General features: G+C 39.3%; 1 protein-coding gene across 2 annotated transcripts in view; it reads right to left on the reverse strand.

Annotated features, from left to right (window-relative positions):
* Positions 1 to 21,018, reverse strand: part of GRM3 (glutamate metabotropic receptor 3) — a 47,468-nt gene that overhangs the window by 19,234 nt on the left and 7,216 nt on the right. For both annotated transcript variants that reach the window (XM_042872621.1, XM_042872620.1), the window contains exon 2: positions 14,702 to 15,557. In XM_042872621.1, coding sequence (XP_042728555.1) covers positions 14,702 to 15,557 — 856 coding nt within the window. The remainder of the gene's footprint in view (positions 1 to 14,701; positions 15,558 to 21,018) is intronic.

Below are 21,018 nucleotides of genomic sequence, written 5' to 3' on the forward strand. Positions count from 1 at the left end.
TCTATGTCTATGTCTATGTCTATGTCTATGTCTATGTCTATGTCTATATGTCTATGTCTATGTCTATGTATTTTCCAACTCTCTATGGTTCCTCTTCCAGGTTAGAATATCACTTGCTATGGGGAATCTTAAGACCTTATATACCCTCATAGGATTAGCAGTAGTCAGGCATGGAAAAGTTTCTCCAGGACTAGCTGCAAAGGTACTCCATGCAGCTATCTGGTTAGGCATCCAACGCTCCAGTCCTACAAAAAAGTGACATTTCTAGGGTTCATCTTAAAGTAAGATAGATCAGCTGAACTTTACCTGTGTTTTTGTTTTGGCCAACCATAATGAGAGTAACTAGCTCAGATACATCTAATAAAATAAACTAAGGGTATAAAAGATTTGAGAATTTTATTCTTTCTGCCATTCTTCTCAGTTTAACTGAGTGAAAAATTTCTTGCCTACCTACCTGCCTTACAAAACACTTGCCCTGAGAATAAAGTTTTACAGTTTTAGGTGTGTACTGTTCCCTTGCTTGTGTAGCTCTTAGACGTGTGTGGGATCCTTAGGGTTTGGAGAAAATAAGTTAGATTCTAAGCTACAAACATTCATCAAGGGGATGTAATTTTCATTAGAAATTCATTCTTTCTTTTAGGTAAATGAAGAGAATTAAAAGGGGACTTCTAATTTATCAAAGACTTTTGATTTTGAAAGCAAAAAGATGTGCATATTTTTCAACCATTGTATTTTACTATTAAAAATTACAAAAAATAATCCCCTGAAATGAAGAAGATTTCTTGAAGTTCTTTGGTAAAATTGCATTAGAAAATACCCAACCATTTATGCAAAAGTATTCAAGCTTTTTATTCCCTCTTTTTTCTTTTTTTTTTTTTTCCTCATGTCTATTTGATTGATAATTGATATGAATGAACTATGAGATTCCAATGTAGCAATGCCTTTCAACTGATGCCACTCTTTTAATTTAAGATTACCCACTTTAGGAAATGGCTGGCACAAGACACAAAATGCATGCAAGGTAGTTTATACCAGCAATCAACTTGTAATTGCAAAGGAAATTAAACTGTAACTTCAAACAGCCTAACTCCTCCCGTAGGCCAATTAGTTATTTCGTAGACATAAGCAAAGATAACGCAATCCTATTATGAAGAATTATGGCCAATGTTATGGTGACAGTACAAAAGCTTGGGAGCTGGAACTGTAAATTCTGGGTTGGCCTGAAGAGCCAGATGAGTTTCCTGGTGAGTTGTCTGGCATTTGCTAGACCATTAACATTTGGGGGTCAGGCTTTCCCTGCTCCAGAACTGTATGAAGGACATTCTCATTTAACCTCAGCAACAGGAACCTGAGCCATACCTTAAACATCAATTCATCTCTGATGTAGCTGAGGCTACATTTAATTTTTTGTTGTGTTTTTTAAATTCACTTCCTTTTGGACTAAGAGAGGGACTACATTAAGTCACAGGAACACAAATCTAACTTGTTTTGGAGGCACAATTTCATGATGTGTTGCATTCCCCAGATTGCATATAGTAGCTGATGGCTAAGGAAATGTTGAATAGCTAGCAAATTCTTTTGTCGTTCTTCCTTTTGGCCTAAAGGAAACATGAATAGATTAAGTTTTTTTAAGATATTAAAGGATGTTGGTTAAAACATCCTCTCCTCTGTGGGGATTTGAGGATTAGAGAGGTGTTTCCAGACAGTGCTCTGAATAATTCAGTTAGATCATTTGCCCTTAGAGATCAGAACCAAATGAACCTTGAAATAGACCCTCTGGCAGTTATTTCCTAATTGGCAAGATATGAAGACACTCCCAGTTCAGGTGAGCTGACAAAGATTTAACTGTATAATATAATAGCATTTAGTAGTAACACTGTAGATGTGATGGTCTAGGATTAAACAAATTCCAAGCTTGTAGACAAGGCTTTTTATTAGACCAGTCTATAGATGGAAGAAGTGCACAAGCTTTCAGGTACAAGGCCATTTCATTTGGTCATTGGAAAATTTGCTCAATAATTTTGACCTTCAAATGTTTTGAAGGAACAGCTCTGCTTGGTCTTCAGTATATCAGTTTTTTATTTCCTTCTGGAAACAGTCTCACTTTGCAAAGAGCCTCATTACTATCCATTTGCGGAGCGATTGCTGAGAGGTTTTTTTTTTTTTTCTTCTTTAAAGATACATAGTTTGGAAACAGAAGGCCCTGATGAAGATGCAAGACAAGATACAAAAAAGATGTATTATGCCAATTTTTTTTCCCCAGCTATGTCATCAGTTTAATAAAGGTATTGACTTTTCCTATGAATCCCATGACTCTATGCTGTTATTTTTGTTAAGAAGCTGCTGCAAACTCTCAGCAATCACCCTAAAAATTACTAATCATGAGGAAATTTGACAAGTGAAATTGTATTTCCAATAGGAGAAGAAAGCAATGAAGTAGTGAATTCTAAGGAAAGCATCTTTCTGAAATAACCAAAGCTGAAATTTACTGAACCTTTTGTGGAGATAAAGGCATCATAGGATTGTTCAAACTTTGAATAAAGAAATAATACTGTAATGAAACACACATTACAATCTTTAGCTCAGGCATATTATGCAGCTCAGTTATAGCATTTCGTATAATGTTGATGGATGACAAAGAAAACTTGGAGTTCAGCTGAAAGCATAAATGTTCCATGCATTTTATTTTATAAGATTCTGCAGAGGAGCATTTTTCTCTGTGAATACAATATGCATGCGAAAAAAGTGGCTGATATTTATTTAACTTAAATTTTGCCAGGGCATCTATTCTAGGCTTGTACATTCCTTACAGAACTCCTGTACTGTGTGAAGAAATAGATTAAAGAAGCTGGCAGTGTCGAATTTTGGCCAGTGATGAAGAAATCATCAAAGTAGTACTTTCAGATAGTCCCCTGCATACAGTAAGTGTGACAACCTTTGTAAAAGGTTGAGTCTGGATTTTTCTTTTTCCTCATGTCCATACAATAATACAATAGCTAGAAATGCATATCTACTAAAATGGCTCGTTAAGTCAATATTCAATAAAGTATATCTTATGAATGACCAAATGCTGAGTCAATCAATCTAGATGTGAAAGTGGTTTCTCCCAACAACAAATTTCAGTAAGGAGATAGTGAGATGAAGGGTAAGAACACCCCTCTTTTTGTTTTTTTTCACACATATCACACACCAGCTACAAAAGCAGCACATCACCTCTCCCAGCATCATCACTGTTCACTGGAGTGTGTTATTCTGCAACATGCACGCTGCATGTCCTATTAATACTTGCAAATTCTTCTGCTTTCAGGTGGAAAAGATAAAACTGGGAGCACAAAATAATTTTTGCTCATGTTTTGCTCCAATGAATCAGTTCAGCAACAGCAGCAGCAATCACTGGACCTCAGGGAAAGATGTGAAAAGAAATGTTGATTTGTTTGCCTGTTTAAAGGTTGAAGCAGAGACTCATTGATAGGCTCAGACTGATAAAGTATTTCAGAGATCTAGAAGGCTCACTAACAGTACTGCCTCAAATCCTCTTCTGACTTTTCTAAAGTGCCCTTAGGATGATTTTTTAAAAAATCTTTCAGTTACTGCACTGTTTATTAGCCTTGATGCATTTATTCATATACGCATGCAAATGCGATAGGAGTTTAACATACTTATTTCAGAACTTTTTTTATTAACAAATCCTGACAGCACCATACCTGTCTTATTTGGCACCATCTGGTGGAGGTCTGTCATTGTCCAGTGGGCCTATGTACTGAACTGGCGTCAAGATCTCAGTGCAGAGATCAGCTGCTCCACCACTTAGGACCATGCACAAATATTATGGAAAAAATCAACTTTTGGAGACTCTATAGGTAAAATTTACTTGGTGCCATGTTTTTTATTTTCAAGAACATTAGGATCACAGGATATATAGTTATTTATGTCTTTGCTGCCTAGACTGGCAGAGGCCAGCAAGTCCACCTAATACACTTGTGCATATGAACAAATATTTTCTCATGTTTTGTAGTAAATTCAAGACCAACTGTGAAATGTAAAGAATCACAAATAAAGTATTCCCAAAGGAAGAGAGTAGGTGAGATCTGTAGCTGAAGCAGAGAAAGATGCTTGAGGCTCCAGATATACAAGCACACACAAAGAGTCAGTTACTGATCACTAAATGAATTCAACCTTGGAAACAAGAGAAGAGAAGGCACAATCAAGGGAGAGAAGTATATTTATACAGCATATGCAAAACATCCTGTGTATGGTGAAATGATGAAGGAGATAATGAGTAGTTACAAGGACTTTAATGGCTTCTGCAAGAAAGGGAACAAAAGAAAGATGGAGAAAAGAAATACTCTCTCCTGTGGCTGTCTCCTGGCCATGGATGCTGTAACTGATCAGTGCTGCTACCATAACATTATGAGATTATCCCCCCTCTTCTGTAGAAAAAAGATTACTGCCTTTTGATTCATTGTTCACTACATTCTGCTAATGTGAACTCAACAATCATTCATGAAGTAACTTTAATTAGGTGTAAAAACAGTGAGTGTTTTTGAGAGTATATGTGCGTGTATGCACGTGTGTGTGCTTTTTCTGATCCAACCTTCCCATACAGGAGTGTGGTTGATGATGTGGCACCGTATTGAAGAAATACTGATGCATCTATTACAAATCAAAGTCCATCCTTAAAATCCATATGCTCTCAGCCATGGCATTACACAGGATTTCTGTGACAAACGCTTTAAGTGTAAGGACTTTCTTCAAGTCTGTGTTTCACCCAGTTTTCTCATTCTGATAGTTTCCCCGTTTCCACTCTGCACAGAGCTTTTCCTCCTCTGGCTAAAATTAATGTATTTTCTTAGTCAAGCCTTGTATTTCAGCCACAGAAGTGGCAACTATTTCATACATACAAAGGAATTGCTGTATTAGCTTATTCTCTCGTGTACGAAATTGTCAGGAACCTGTGTAACAGCAAACAGGAACATGTTCTTCATGAAACTTCTACTGAGCAGAAAAAGGATTGCACATTCAAATTTAGTGAGAGTCTCAGCCTTCCAAAGTACTTTTGAATTACTTCTATAGGAAAAGTGATAAATATATGTGTGCCATTAGACCAGAAGAGGTACGGTAGATAATTCATGTATTGGCAAGTAGGAAGATGGACTTGTAATGACAAAAGTAAAACTGTAGGAGATGAAAAGTGAATGCAAGACTGAGGGGCTTGGCACTGTGGAGCACCTCTGCTTTCTTTTTGTTGAGTATTGGCAGCCATCATTCTCAATACCACCACTCAGCTCTATGTTGTTCTTGTGGGCTTAAGTGTAAGGGAGTTGTGCTGCGCGGACCCTACAGTCCAACTTAAAGATTTTAGTAATATTTTATGATTCATATACCTCAATTGTAAAGACCTATATTTGGAGAAATCACCATTGTGACTTGCAACTGAACCTCTTTATGTCCCAGTGATGGGCAGCTGAATGGCTTCTAACTGCTGCTGCATGGAGCAAAAAGTGAGAAAGCAAATCAAAGGATATCTCCTGTGACTGAGCCATGCTCTAGGCAGAGTTTTGTGGACAGTTTTTTATAAGTTTCTCTGATTCTGATATCCCTGTTCGTGAATGTGTGTGCTCTTCCTGCTGCCTCGGAGAATTTTAACATTCTTTGTATTCATTTTGTATTCATCCTCAGACAAAATATGTTTTCATGGCAGGAAGAAAGGAACATAAGGAAATGACTCACCCAGATAACAGCATTGAAATATCTTTTTACATTATATCCTGTATCTGCTAACAAAATAGCCATAAATATTGCAGTAATGCCAAAGCAGACATTCTCTGAAATGTTTTTAGAGGTGTTTAGAAATGTGGATCTAATAGATGAGGAAGAGAAAGAAAGTCACCCTTGAACACATCTCTCTGCCAAGTTCATCCAGTTTGCAGCTGATGGGAATTACGTAGAAGGTCAATTTGTGAAGAGTGCTCTTACAGAGTTTTTTTGGAAGGTATACTTTGGTTTGGATCTGCAAATCCTTGGCTCAGCCATTGTTTCTGCACTGGGAGTTAGAAATAGGCAGCATCAAAGTTGAAGGCAATAGAAGAAAGCTGAAATAGGTTCACATGCTCATCTGGACCGCAGTTTAACAGGGACAAATACAGCAGTCATCTTGTGGCAGATTTGCTTGGAAATGTGTTATATAATGATTTAGAGTTCAAGATCTGCATCTACATTTCTTCACTGGAGTGGGCTGAAGGCTGTGTCATGTTTGTGCAGCTATACTGGTTTGGTATGAGATCCCATTAAGTCAGTGTTAGCCTGAGAATATCTTTGCAATGTGCTTTCTGTGAAGAAAATGTCTTCAGGAATGAAATGATATGAAGGAGAAAAAATATTTTTCTATGCAAGATGCTTTCAATGTTACCTTTCTAGCATAACTATTAGCTGCCAAGAGAGATTTGGTAAAAAATTATGTAGCATTGTGTTATTTTTGGAACTAGCTATTTGAGTGTATGATTTCTGTGGGTTTTTTTGTTTGTTTGGTTGGTCGGTTGCTTTTTTTTTGCATTTCCTTTTGCAAAAAGCATTTTCTCTGAGAAGTCCCGGACACACCTGGATTGCATAGAAGGGTGTTTATTTTCCCAGTATGTCGCACTGTCCTGTTGCATCCCTATGCAAAGTACTGTGTCCTTGTCCTCATCCTTATTAATACTGAGTACAGCCTCTCACCATGTGCGTGAGACTAAGAATACTTCTGGAACTGCTCTATAGAAATTAAGAGAACAGAACATGGTCATTCTGTTGGCTTTTCAGAGCCAAATTAGATATTAAAACATGAGAAGTAGGAATCCTGAACAAGACTCTTTCCTCACATGATATCTTGCCCTTCAAGGTCACAAGAATTAGCAGCTTTCCAGTTGCATGTATATTCTTGCATAGGTCAAACTGTGTGAACAATAAGAATGGAATTCTACGGTATTTCCAGAGCTGTCCCCTGTAGAGACCCATGGGACAGGAAAAATGAGTGTGCTTGGCTGGGGGATGAAGAAGCTGCCTGCATCCTCTTGCCCCTCCAAGCGCTTTGACTGTGCCCAGGTGTTTGGGATTCACATGACATTTGCCAGTGGAACAAAAGATGAAATAATAACTATTATAAAACTAACAGCAGGCAAACACAGAAAGTCTGTGATTTAGAGAAATTAGGTTACCGAGCCTTCTGTCTCTCAAATATGTGATCTGAATGAAAATCATTGCTCAGTTTTTAAATCATGTGTTGCTCCATAAACATGATCTCTAATCTTATCCTCATTTATACACCCCCGTGGCACTGTGTGATATATAGATTTGTGAGAGGTCTAGAGGCTACTTCATTAATATGAATGAAGCTGACTAGAAGTCAGATGCAAGGCAGTACAACAAGTTGCCCAAAGAAGTTGTGGATGCCCCATCCCTGGTGCACATGACCAGACTGGATGGGGCTCTGGGCAGCCTGAACTGATGGGGAGCAACCAGCCCACAGCAGGGGACTTGGGACTGGCCTTAAGGGCCTTAAGGTCCCTTCCAACCCAAGCCATTATATGATTCTAGGAGTCTATGATTTGGTGGCTGTTTATGTTCAGTTTTTTCATAGTGAAACTGAAGTGATTGTATGAATAACAGATTAGAAGAAAAAAAAGAAGTGAAGAACTGCTTGTTATTTTAGGGATGTGAAGGTACTTTCACCTAAGTATGCTGTTGTAAGGATTTAGAGGCCATTCCGTATGCTGGTTTCTGCAGGCTTTCCAGAAATGGCAGCCAGCTGGGAGAAGGTCAAATGTAACATTCTTCCAGAGTCTTCCTGGAAAGTTATTTCTTCTTTGTGTCTTGCTAAAGCTGCATTTCACTTCTTGTTCATGGAAGCTCAGTGCCCAGAATGGTGGCAACAGGCAGAAGTACTTTGTGCTTGAATCAGCAGGGAAGTAATAGTCAGCAGAATTCAGCCTCTGCTGTTGGAGCTCAGCTGAGCTCATCTCAGGAGGTGAGAATGGAATTCAACCTCTGCCCCTGCACACTCAGGCCAATTAGTGTAATTAGTACCAAATAAAAGCATGAAAAAGAAGTGTTTTATGATGATCTCTGACTAGATAATAGCTCCCATTAATAGGTAGGTTACTGGCCTACCATCATGGCAAGAGAAGTTACAATAAAAATTTTATTTGGATCAGAGAGCAGATCACATTATTTGCCGCTATGATATCTAAAACCTAAGCTAGAGGATAAAATGGTTCCATGTCAAAATGGTGATTTTTTAAAAAATAATTTCAGCCCATTTACATCTGTTAAGCTCTGAGCAATTTGGTCTGATCTTGCAAGTTACCCTGCTTTGAGTGAGAGTCTGAGCTAAAGACCTCCAGATATCTCTTCTGACTTGATTTGTTGTTCAACTATATCACTCTAAAAACTATGGGTCTATAATATACACTTATAATTAGAAATGCATGTATTGCAGAATCATAGAATCATTACGGTAGAAAAGACCACTAAGATCATATAGTCCTACCACTGAATCACAGAATGGCTTAAGTTGGAGGGATTCTTAAAGATTATCTAGTTTCAACACCCGTGTCATGGGCAGGGCTGCCAGCCATTAGATCAGGCCACCCATCACTACTCATCCACACCATGCCCACTGAACCATATCCCTCAGTGCCACACCTGTCCTTTTCTTGAGCACCTCCATGGACAAAGAGTCGCAGAATCTTTAAGGTTGGAAAGATAAATGCGTATACACGTATATAAACAAAATCCATACATATGTGAATATATAAACATATTAAAAGACTTAGGGAGAGGTAAGCAAAAGAGTTCTGCACAGATACCTCTCAGAGTCATAAAGTTTCCTCAGAGAAAGACACTGCAGATCCACATGAGCAGCTACATATGCAGTGTGGCAGTTGGAGGAGGGAAAAAGCAGATAGGGATATCGGAAAACCACTCTGTCAAAATCTCACTAGAACTCCATGCATATGTACCAATCTAACTCTAATGTAGAGAAAAGTATGGGAAAATTCTCTATGTTCAACTGCTCTTCTACTCTGAAATAGCACATCTCAAATATGCTTTCACTTCCTTTGGATGCTTTCAAGTTTTTAAATGCTATGACACCTTTGTGGTCCCACAAGGTGGGAGAAAAGGCAGTAATTTTTCTTACAAATCCTAGACAACATTTCACATATATTTTTAATGAGTATCTTGGGGAATTCACATTATTTTTGCTTTGATTTATTGACCACAAATCCGTCATGTATTATACTTTGAAAACTTTTATGATTCAGAAGGAATTGGATGCTTTTTCCTATGAACAATTCATCTTCAAGTGTAAGTGTTGATTTGGTTTATATTACATACAAGCATCACAGGGAAGTTCAGCAGGACCTTACAGTTGACTGAGTGCAAAGAAGATCTGACCTGATGAGCAGAAGCTCCCTGGGGAAGAAGACAGTGGGGCTGTCTGCTGCACGGCCTGGGATATCAGATCTAGCTTTATTCTGCATGTCTACCAACGGGTATTCTGTGCTGTAAATTTATATCTGGCCTTTGAAGTTTCTGCATCTGTACTCTGCTGGTGACAGCACTCACATCATTTGTTCATGCCAGCCTTGTAGGACACTGAGCTATAGAGTGGACCATTTACAGGAAATATTTATGACTAAATACCAGAGCAGGGACCTTGCAATGCCCTTGTGCTCAGAACTGAAGTGACATCAGCCTGTTACAGAACATAAATTTTTAAGCTCTTTCCTACATAGGTGGGATGCATATTGCAGAAATGGCCTGTGAATGTATTTTCCCACTGCAGCAGTGTACAAGAGAACATGTGAAGGCAAGTTCACATTTTATTTTCATACTATATGGATGCTGACTGAGGCAGAGAAAGAAAAATTAACCACACAAAGAAATGTAGGGCCAGATGGCAATAAAAATGGTGTCATAAAATCCAGTGGGTGAAAGGTGACAAATCAGACCTGAAATTTTCAACCTCTTTTTCATATCAAATGATCATTCTGTTCACCCACAGGACAGAATTTTGCCGAATATCAGCAATGATGTAGACTTTAGACTGGTGATGTAGACTTTACTACAGCAGCGGAGCAGCATGATTAACATAATATGGGGAGGAACGTAGAGTAATACAATCACTAAGATTGGAAATTATCTCTAAGATCATCTAGTCCAATCACCAACTCATCCCCACTATGTCCATTAACCATGTCTCTCTGAGCCACATCTACATGTTTCTTGAATGCCTCCAGGGTTGGTGACTCCACCACCTCCCTTGGCAGGCTGTTCCAATGCCTCTCCACTCTTTTTGAAAAGAAATCCTTCCTAACATGCAACTCGAACCTCCCCTGGCACAACTTGAGGCCATTGCCTCTTGTCCTATTACTGTCACCTAGGAAAAGAGGCTGATGGACTCTCCTTTAGCTGTGGAGGATGAAATAAGTAGGACAAGACACTGAATGCTATAAATGTGGGTGTTGCCTAAAATTGGTACCGATCTGTTGTTGTAGTTCTTTTCTGTTTGATCCCAATGGTTTAAAGGAGTTGAAACATTTAGCACTGGTTGCTGTACTGACATCTCTATCTGTCAGAGAAGGTGGGCTTCTGGATATGTGGAACTTTGCCTTCTGCTGGGGCCAATCCCCAGATTCACACCTTCCTTGAGAGTCCGCTCTGAGTTTATTCCTCACTGTCTTCTATGGAGCTCCTTGCTTTAGTTTGACACTGTTGTAGTGGCAATAAAAGCTAACAGCCTCTTGAACCACTGTCTCCTTATCAGCAGAATAGCATCACGATTCGTAACGTCAAATGCTGCACTTGTGTTCTCAGGAAGGAACAAAGAGCACAGGAAAGCCAAGTGGATGAACCAGCATATAACTCCTTGAAAGCCCAAACAAGCACTGAGATGGTGTGGATATATTTACTTGTTGGCCGGTCTTTGTATTCTCAGATCTTGCTGCTGGAACTGGGTACTGGGAGTAAACAGCTTTCCCTTAGAGAAAAGATTCAGGATAACACATTTGTCATCTACATCTTATTGACTTGTAAGAGAAATATGTTCTCTGTGTATGTCGCAGAAAATAAGGAAGGAAATTTCAACTTGCTTGCATGCCACTGCATTCAGTTATTTCAGTTTAAGGAACAGGGAGAAATAAGTAACCCCCAGAGGTGTTTATGAAGTACCTGTCACACAGCATGTCAGTAGCAGCAGTGGCATGGGAGTGCACAAATCCTGACCAGTCCTCTTCTCCAACCATGCTATCAGCTGGTGCCTGAGTATTTCCCTACAGATCCCATTACTGCTGTGCCTGGGAGGCTTACCTCAGGCTTTTAGCCAAACAGCAGGTGAGAATCTCAGTTGCTCAGCTCCTTCTGTTGTCAACTGAAAGAGATATAGGGGCAAATCATATCTCACATGGTCTGAATCGCCCTTTGTGAGTGCTGATCCCCTCCATTAACTATAATTGATGAATGGGTGAAACTAATCAACACGTATAAGGTAAATGTCTACAATTCCACAATGTCACACTAATCACATAATCGAATCCTGTCATTTGCCCAAACTGGTGTGTTTGAATGTATTGGGAAGATGGGAGAACACGTTCAGGGCCATTTGTCAGATGTTTTCATGGTAAGTTGCAAGATGCTACCTGCTGCATGTTTATGCATGCAAAGCTCAGCTATCTATGCCTTTCAGCACTGAAGGCATCTCTTAAATAACCATTTGTGTGTGTGAGCAAACATGGTTGTCACTTTTGTTTATTGCCTAATTCATTCATTGAGTGTGTATCGCTATCTAATGCTAAAGAAGTGAGAGATCAAGGGGAAAAGATTTCAAACCAAAAGAGGACAGATTTGCACTGGACATAAGGAAAATATTCTCTATGATAAGAGTGGTGAGGCACTGGAAATGGGTGCTGAGAAGTGGTTGGTGCTCTATCCCTGGAGGAACTCAAGGTCAGGCTGGATAGAGCTCTGAGCAACCTGATATAGCTGTGGTACCTCTGTTCATTGCAGGGAGTTGAGCTAGATGATCTTTAAAAGTCCCTTCCAACTCAAACTGTTTATGATTCTAAATGAGAAAAATCAGTCTGACTTGACTGTAGGGTAGCTAATGGGCTGATGGCATCCATGCTATCCTCACTCTGGACTGAGTATGTGTTCTCAGTTTTGGAGCTGGAAATATGAAAGCATGGTTGATCAAATGTTTGTTGCATTAGCAACATACCCAGAGAATTTCTTCAAGCAGAAAATAGCAAAAATGAGTCCTTGGTCCTGTGCAAATCAATGACAAAATTTGTATGTATTAAAATTTCACGTTATTGAAAAGAAGTCATAGGAGACTTGCTGATTCTTTCACTACTTAAAAATCACTCATCTGATTTCAAAGGCTGCAGACAGTTCGAGTGTGAATTAACATCATAATGGGAGAACTGATAACAAGGCAACTGGGGATGAGCAAATCATGCTGTAAACTACCAATAATACATATGGAACAAAGCCTTTGGAAAAGAACTCTCCATGATTTCTAACAATTTAAACTGGAAATCAACTGAAAGCAAGTTTCTTCAGAGTTTGAAAGACTTCCTCACTGACTTTTAAAACAGTTCATTTGATTCTAAAAAGCTATCCATTTTAAAAGTTGCAAAATGACAGGCTTTGAATTTTTTCTTTTTCAGCTTGGCAGCTTCAGTTTCTAATTCTTAAGAAGTATAAACTATTTCAGTCATCATGATAGTGAAATTTTCTGTCTGTATCTAAATTATTTCTTTTCCTGGAGTTTTGGTCAAAGAAAAAAGTAGTTATCTTGGCTTTACATCTAAATGCTGAGTGCGAAAATGTTTGAGTGCTTAAAAATATATGCATGACAGAAAAATTTTTGGGAATCAAGCAATGGAGCTAAGAATATTTAATAATGGACTGGAAAATGTATGTACTTAAATCCAGAAAAATCAGATTATGTTTTCAAATTATTGATGTTCAAGTTATTGAATTGAATGAATGCACTGGGTGAGTACGTTGGGGTAGGTTGTTAAGGTCCTAAGTGACCTCAAGATAGTCAGATATCTTTGGGGATGAATGTAAGCAAAATATTTTCTATGTTCTAAGTGTGATATGGAGAGGGAGGAGACATGGTGATTATTTCTAATTTTCCATGGCTCTAATGATGAAAAGGCTTTTATGCTGTTTTCTGTGAGACACAAAATTAATAGATAAATCAAATACAATTACAGCACTTCATGTGATATATGTACGTTGACTATACCTCCATATATGAGATGGTATGTGACTGTTCTTACTGACGTAGCAGTCTTTAGGAGGAGACAAAACAACATAACATACACAAACATCATGTGGCTCTGCTCATGTGTGTTGCTTCATCTGAATTGCATGCAACACTCAAATGAGAGTTTTAAAACATATCAAATTCCAGCTGCTCCCTCTGAGAACATTATTATTCCTTATGATTGAACCTGTATTACCAGAGCATGTCTAAGCTCATGCCTTTTCCTGAATCACCTCCTGTGGAATAAGGTAAGATGCAGGAAATGACCAGTCCCTTCTGCCCTTCCTTGATTTCTGTGGCAAAGAAATCAAGGCATGTGGGATTCATGAAGCCTGGAATACGCTAAACAAATCAACTAGTAAGATGCTGGGAGGCCATAGCACCTTATAGTGAATGAAACACTGAGTTCCAATCTGACAGTTTCACATAATTTCTAATATTACTGTTGTACTTTTACTGATGGTCTCTTGAGATTGACCATGTTGTATGATGTGTATTTGCCCTTCTATACCTCTTGGAGCTAGTTCTCACAGAAAGCACTGTGTGATGTTCCCTTATTAGCAGTTCGTCAGGCGTATATCAGTTTAATAATACATAGAATAATACATAGAAATGCAAGCTCAAAGAAAATGCTTCAGCAGAAAATTAGGCACATAACAATTAGAGGGCATCATGCTTGTGACCTACTTAGCCTTGTATGGTGTAACATTAAAAGCAAACATAAACCCACTCATTTGTGATGGCCAAAGCACAGACCGGTCTTATGCTGCACAACCAGTCCTTGTGAGATTTACTTATATCATTACCAGATCACCCACCCTATGACTCTTTTGTGCGCATTTAATCTAACTTTTGTACTTGGTCATAAAGTTTGAAGACCTTTAGCACAGATTATAACTCTGTCCCACAAATTTAGATATTTTTTACCTATCTGATTTTAGAGCAGGAATCACTGTTTCAAGGGCATTGGACACTGTTTAGGGTCCAAATACTAGAAGGCCAACTCTTGGCATAGTCGCAGTGGCAACTGCCTAGTGTAGCAAGTGGTGAAATGATCACTGACCCTGAGACATACCCAGCAAAAGCCAAACTGGCTACGACTGAAATGGATACTGGTGTCCAGAAGTGTATGGGATAGATGGTAACATTTCCAACACAACTGTTGCCACCTACATCTCATCCTATTGCTGAAAACAACACCAACCTGATTTATATTTTTAGGGTTCTCATCATGCTTTCTTCCTGTGACAAGAGTAGCCTTCCTTAAATATGACCCTTGTTTGAACCCTAATTAGTAGCTATAGGGAATTTAGCTTGCTGTTACTGTGACCAATGAATATTTCATTAATTACAGTGATGTTGTGTGTGCACTGAAAGCAAAGTTATTACCTGTAAAGTTTACTTTCAGGAGATAATCTTTGTACAGCTTCTTGCCATCCAGATGTTTCATAGCATCACACAGTTTGGTGGTGTTTGGACACAGAGTCCGCTGCATTTTATGCAAAGCATGGGCCATCGCATACACAGCATTCACAACAAACATGATCTTGGATTCTTGCTCATAATTGGAACTGTTGATGGTGAAGTGCTTGTCACAAGTTTTTTTGTGGGGCTTTCGATTCTGGAGATTACACTGGAATTTTTGCTCCCAAAAGTCCTTGAACCAGGGGTTTCGTCTGTTATTGTATGGACTGAGGCTTTGGAAATACCTGTCAAACTCTTTAACTGGATGGGAAGCAAGCTCCAAGGTTATTGCCCCAGAGGCTATATGCTCATTACCTTTGACAATACTCTCTTGTGCTCCCCATCCATCACTGGCAATCCAGGTGAAGGAAACATTAAAGCGATTGGCAGCTGCAATGAGCTCCCGAGAGTCATCGCCTCGCATGAACAGCACCACCACTCTGGCATTGGGTTTCTGCAGCAACTCTCTGATCACACCATCATAGGACTTTCTGATGTTGGACCGTCCCACTTTCTCAGAGGTGGCAATGCAGATGTTGCGGAGGCGAGCTTCCTGCTCAAAGGCTTCAATCCCTGTCTCCCCATAGTCTCCTTCTGAAGCAACCGTTGACACGTAAGTCCAGTTGAAGAACCGTAAGATTTCAGCCATGGCTTTTGCTTGGTAGAAGTCAGGGGGCACTGTCCTTGCAAAATAGTCGTAGCGGGATTTGTCACTCAGCTTGGCACTGGTGGAGGCATAACTTATCTGGGGGATCTGGAAGAGTCTGAGCAAATTTGCCACCTGCAATAAAGGGGAATAAAATATTTTTAAAGGATGATATCTATAAAAATATATAGGGGAAGTAATAAGTAGTGATTTTTAATAAGACGTGTTCGGACAATCAAAGGTTAAGAATGTTGATAGAGGATACTGGTAATATTCTCTTGTGACTGCACTATACTGCGCATGTGCTAAATATCTGTTCTGCTGTCCAGCTGTCTCCCCAAAATCCTTTTTGGGCTGCATCTGCAACAGATTCTTTATTTCTGTCAAGTTGAGTTTGTTTAAACCAATAGAGAATTAAACAAAAATGGCTGATAAAATTCTGTCTCAGCTTATGCTCCTTACTAAGGTGTGGAGTTTTGCATGTCATCTGTTCAGAGGTGTGATTCTTCTCCAAAAATCAGGGCAGTTGATAAACAGATACACTTAGAAAAGATGCAAATTTCTAATTTATGTAAATATCATGGATACATATGTACAGACTTCTTTCACAGCACTTTCTGACCTCATTTATTCACATATTGAGTCACTGCCTCTCCTACTTTTTACTTTTTAAACAGTCTTCTGAGCTGTTCTGACTGTAGTCCTTATGCGATGGCAAATTTGTGGGCTAGTTCTCCTCTTGTGATGCACTATGTAATATTGAAAGTAACACTTCCAATTTTATGATGCTCGCCTACCATGACAGAAGCAGATGTCTGTGATATGGAAGTAGAGGTTGAATCTTCCCACCAAAATTCCATCGCATTTTGTTGTGTGTGACAAATGACAGCAGAGGAGCGGTCTGACAAAATGGTATCTGACATGGAAGTGTGGAAGAAGCAAAGATGTGTCACTGAGTTCCTCCATGTGGAAAAAATTGCACCCACTGACATTCACTGACACTTGCTGAATGTTTACAGAGTCCAAACAGTAGATATGAGCACAGTGAGGTGGTGGATTGTTTGTTTCAGCACTGGTGACAGTGACACAAAAGACAACTCATGTTCTGGATGCCCATGCATGGCTGTCATACCACAAAATGAAGAGCATCTTGATCAGCTCATCTATGCAAATCAGTGGAATATGACCGGAGAACTGTGTACAGAGTTGAATATTAGCTTCATTGCACTGGGAATGGTGGTGGCAACATTATTGCATTATTATATTTGCATTATTCAATATATTGAATATTGCAAAGTTTGTGCCAGATGATTCCCATCAATACTCACACAGGAACAGGAAGAACACTGTACACAACTTTGTCGGGACATATTGAAACAGTATGAAGCTGAAAGGGACAGTTCCTTGGATCACATCATTATTGATGACAAGGTATAGTGTCACCCTATGAGCTGAGGCAGACTAAAGATGGCAGTCCAAAGAATGACAGCATGACAGTTCCTCAACAAAGAATAAGTTAAAGATGCAGCCCTCAGTGGCTGAAGTGATTTGCACTGCTTTTGGAATAGGAAAGGAGTGATCATTCTGGATTTGCTGGAACCTGAATGAACCATTCACTCTGACCACTACATCGCAATACTGACTAAGATGAAGTCTCAAAATCCCAGAGTCAGACCAGAGAAGAAGACAGTCTTTCTATTGCAACACAATAACTCCAGATCCCATACCAGTTTGAAGACCATGGGACACATTGCCAATCCTATCTCGACTGTCCTACCACACCCACTGTATAGTCTGGATTTAATGTTTTCTAGCTTCTATCTGTTTGGTCCCATGATAGATGGGCTGAATGGGGAACATCTTTCTAGCAACAGTGGGTCACCTTCACTGGTGCAGATTTTTGTGAGTGTGGCATGCAGTCTTTCGTTCATCACAGGAGAAAATGCATAGCTAATGGTGGCAACTAAGTTAAAAAATAATATTTTATAGCTGAGAATTTGCTCTACTGAATAGTGTTATTGTGCTCTTTGTAGATGTTGTTGTTTCCATGGAAATAAATAGGAGGCATTACTTTTGGAGCGACCTCCATAGAACAAGGCAAATTTTAAAGAATAAGTTGTCAGTAGCAAAGCAGACAGCTCAGTAAAAATAGCCTACATAATTTTTTTTGCTTTCTGGTGTCCCTTATCTCTTGAGATTTCATAGATGTAAACTTTATTTTAAGATAACATTGCAGAAGTCAACTTCCTGCTGTAGTTCGGACTCCCACTGCAAACTGGTGTTTTCCAGATCAGAATCTGCTGCCTAACCATATGTGCACAGTGACTTTCACAACCCCCTGAGCTGTCTGAAACATGGGACCTAGGGAGACCTTGTCCTTGCCCCTCCTGGGGCAGTAGCAAGAAGCAGGCTCAAGTCTGTAGGTGTCTGTGGCCAGGTTGCTGATCCATGCCATAGTAAAATAGATATCTGAGAGAGCTTTTCTTTTGCTTAAACTAATATAAAGCCTTGTCTACTCTGCTTGGATAGTTTATTCTCAAGGGAAGCATGGGATATTGCCCTGTGGTGTTGCCTGAGGGTGTAGGCACGTGTGGGAATTGCTGTGGCTAAATAAGTTATTGTCCTTCAGGTAACATCTGACACAGTCTTAACAACCTTGCTGGATGCTAACATGCAATTAACTGCCTTATGCTGCAACAAAGGGATTTAATTTTTGTTGTGGACATTTAAAATAACAGATATAAAGCAATTGGGTTGGGCCAAGACACTTGTTTTTTTTCACCAGTGTGCAATGGATGGTCTGAGTATTGTCTAGCCTCTGTGAGTTGTAACTTTTGATTATGTGCCCATATATTCAGATGCTCATGTGTCCTCACTCAAAAAGAGCACTTTGATTTGGTGATAAGAATGTCCTCTGTGCAGCTATTCAATAGCATTTATTGCAGAACTGTGTGGTCTGGCATTGCTATTCTTGTTTCAGCTTATCCTAGCAGGAATTATTTTGTTTTAACTAGACCATAATAAGAATATATACACATATTGTTATGCATGTTTCCCCCAAATTGGCCAATTTTGTACATAAAGTAATGTTATTCAGTGTGTAGTCAAGCCTTCACAGAAAGATAGTCCTAAGAAATACAGCATGTTATTTATTTATTCATTTCTATTAGTTTAAGCATCAAAGCTATTTATATACAGGGAAACAGAACTACTGCCTCATTTCATAAGCTCTCTTGCACCCCAGAAGTCACTTTTCTAGCAATTCTGCTTCCTGTGTTACAGGGACAGGAAAACTTCTCTAATGAAATGCTCTTTGCTGTAAAGCTCTTCAGTGATGTCCAGATGGTAGATTTTTCATGGAAGAAAACAAACAAACAAAGAATAAAAGAAAAGTAGAAGATGGTGACCCAGTGATTCCCAAGAGCTGTGACTGATGATGGAGGTCAAGGATGCCATAACTGTTATTAATTCAGATCAAGAAACTACTCTGGGAATTTTGAAGTTACAATATTCTGACACTTTGATTTTAAGGACTAATTTTTCAAAGGAGCTCTGGTTTCAGGCTAGTTCCAGAATAGTCCTGATTTTTAAAGCTCTTTCTGTGCTGACCTGAACATCTGATTCTGCAAATCAGGTCTTGACAGAATGAACAGCAAGATCAAAGTGCAGGCAACAGATTCAGAAGGAAGCTGATATTCTAAGGCTATGTTATGTTCTACAGTGTTCCAGTGTTGTGCTCTGCTGTGTTTAACTGTAGTACAGGACAGTGTAATATGAACCTGGGTTATGCATACTGTAGTACCAAGTTTGCACCACCTGAGGCTGCCTTGGGATGTGCACTATAGCTCGGAACTGCAGTGTAGATATAACGTTAGCTAAGTGAAATAATCTGTTTTGGCAAAGCTCCAGGCAGCAATTTAAACAAGACATAGGGCATGCAATTAGAGACTGAAATTGATATGTTGGCACTTAAATTGCGGCAGTAGCCTGTATTTTTGGTTTTGTTTGTTGAAACTGATGGGTTTTGCAAAGCTGGATAGTCTTGTTGCAATCCTAAAGCAACAGCTTTGCACAGTTTGCTGTGAACAAAGCATGCCAGCTTCCAGAGTGACAGGAAAACTTTATCTGCCATCATGCTGCTGAATTTATTAGCATGGAGGCTTTCCTGTGCTAAAGTGTCCAATGCATGTGAAAAACTGGTTGCTCACTCCATTGTCATAAGAAGCTGCCCAACATGAGCAGGGCAGAAAGTCCCATGTGTGCCATATCTCTTGCCAGCAGCAGACAGCTATAGAGCTACAACTGTAAGGACCCAGTTCTGCCCTTGTTTCATCTCTGTATTGCTACTGCTCCATTCTGAGACCCTGTACATCAGGGATCATACAAATACTTGTGAGCGGTCTTGTTTATAACACTGAAAATGTCTTCGTAATTACTACATGCAAGGAGCAGTGGATTAGGCGCAGCTCTCAATCACAAGAATTTGGCTTCCCATTGTGTTTCTGGCCATTCACTAGTCCTGGTGATAGGATCAGGTAGGTAAGACCTGCGTGTATCAGAAACCCTGGTCTGTCTTTTAATTTGTTGAAGGAGATTTACGAAGTCCCATCAAGCATTTTGTCTATCACATGTAGGATCTTTTTTTTTTTTCCTGGTAATAGGATTTATTTCATTTTTTTAATTTGAAATTTTCCTTCTTCTTAGACTGTTTTAACGTGTATATGACTGGGGAACACAGGAAACACTTCGGAAAAAGAAAAATCTCTGAAGTACTAGGGCAGAAAATGTTTCTTCACAAGAATGTATCACACACTGGTTGGACAGAGGAGGTCACTTGTTAGATCGCAGTGCTCTGCACTTCTGAAACATTTTCCATGTGAGAATCTCATGATACTTAGCAAGGTTTAACAAATCTAATTTCACAAAGCTCCTTTGAGACAGACAAGTACTGCTGTTGTTGTTTCGAACAGATTGCAAATTAGGCTGCTGAGCAGAATGGGAGTGAGGTACAGGTAGATAGTGACTACTGAGACACTGAAGGAATCGCCATTTCACTTGGCGTCAGTTTGTCAGACTCGGGGGCTCTACCATAACTTTGGCTGTTGTCTTGTCTTTCTGTAGGCTCAAGGTCATGTCTCTTTGGGAACAGTTTGATCCATCCACATCAATACTTTCTAAACACTGCTAAAATCTCTCATTGTCCAATTTCTTTCTTGCGTTAACCATGGGCCAACATGCTGTAACAATCTATGACACTGAGGGAGGGAATGCCAGAAGCTGAAAGATGAAGGAGCTACAACTTGATGCAGTCTTTCTAATCTCTCAGAACTAGGTAGAGGATAGAAAAGATGCCAGTAGCATAACAGCCCGAGAACTCACCCTGGTGAGTCCTTAACCAGCAGCTCAGCTTGGCCATTTTATCACTTACATGATTTGAAACTATTTGAGATGGGCAGGTTTCAGTGATGCAAATGTAGACACCTAACTCAGAAAATATGTAACTCCAGATTCTGATATGTTTTCAATAACAAATTAAAAGATTAAGTGCTATACTGATATTTGACTTGAAACGCCTCTATCAGTCTAGAACATCTTC

Source organism: Lagopus leucura, unplaced genomic scaffold, assembly GCF_019238085.1.
Source record: "Lagopus leucura isolate 7727_CA_CO unplaced genomic scaffold, USGS_WTPT01 Super-Scaffold_100008, whole genome shotgun sequence".
Taxonomy (NCBI): Eukaryota; Metazoa; Chordata; class Aves; order Galliformes; family Phasianidae; genus Lagopus; species Lagopus leucura.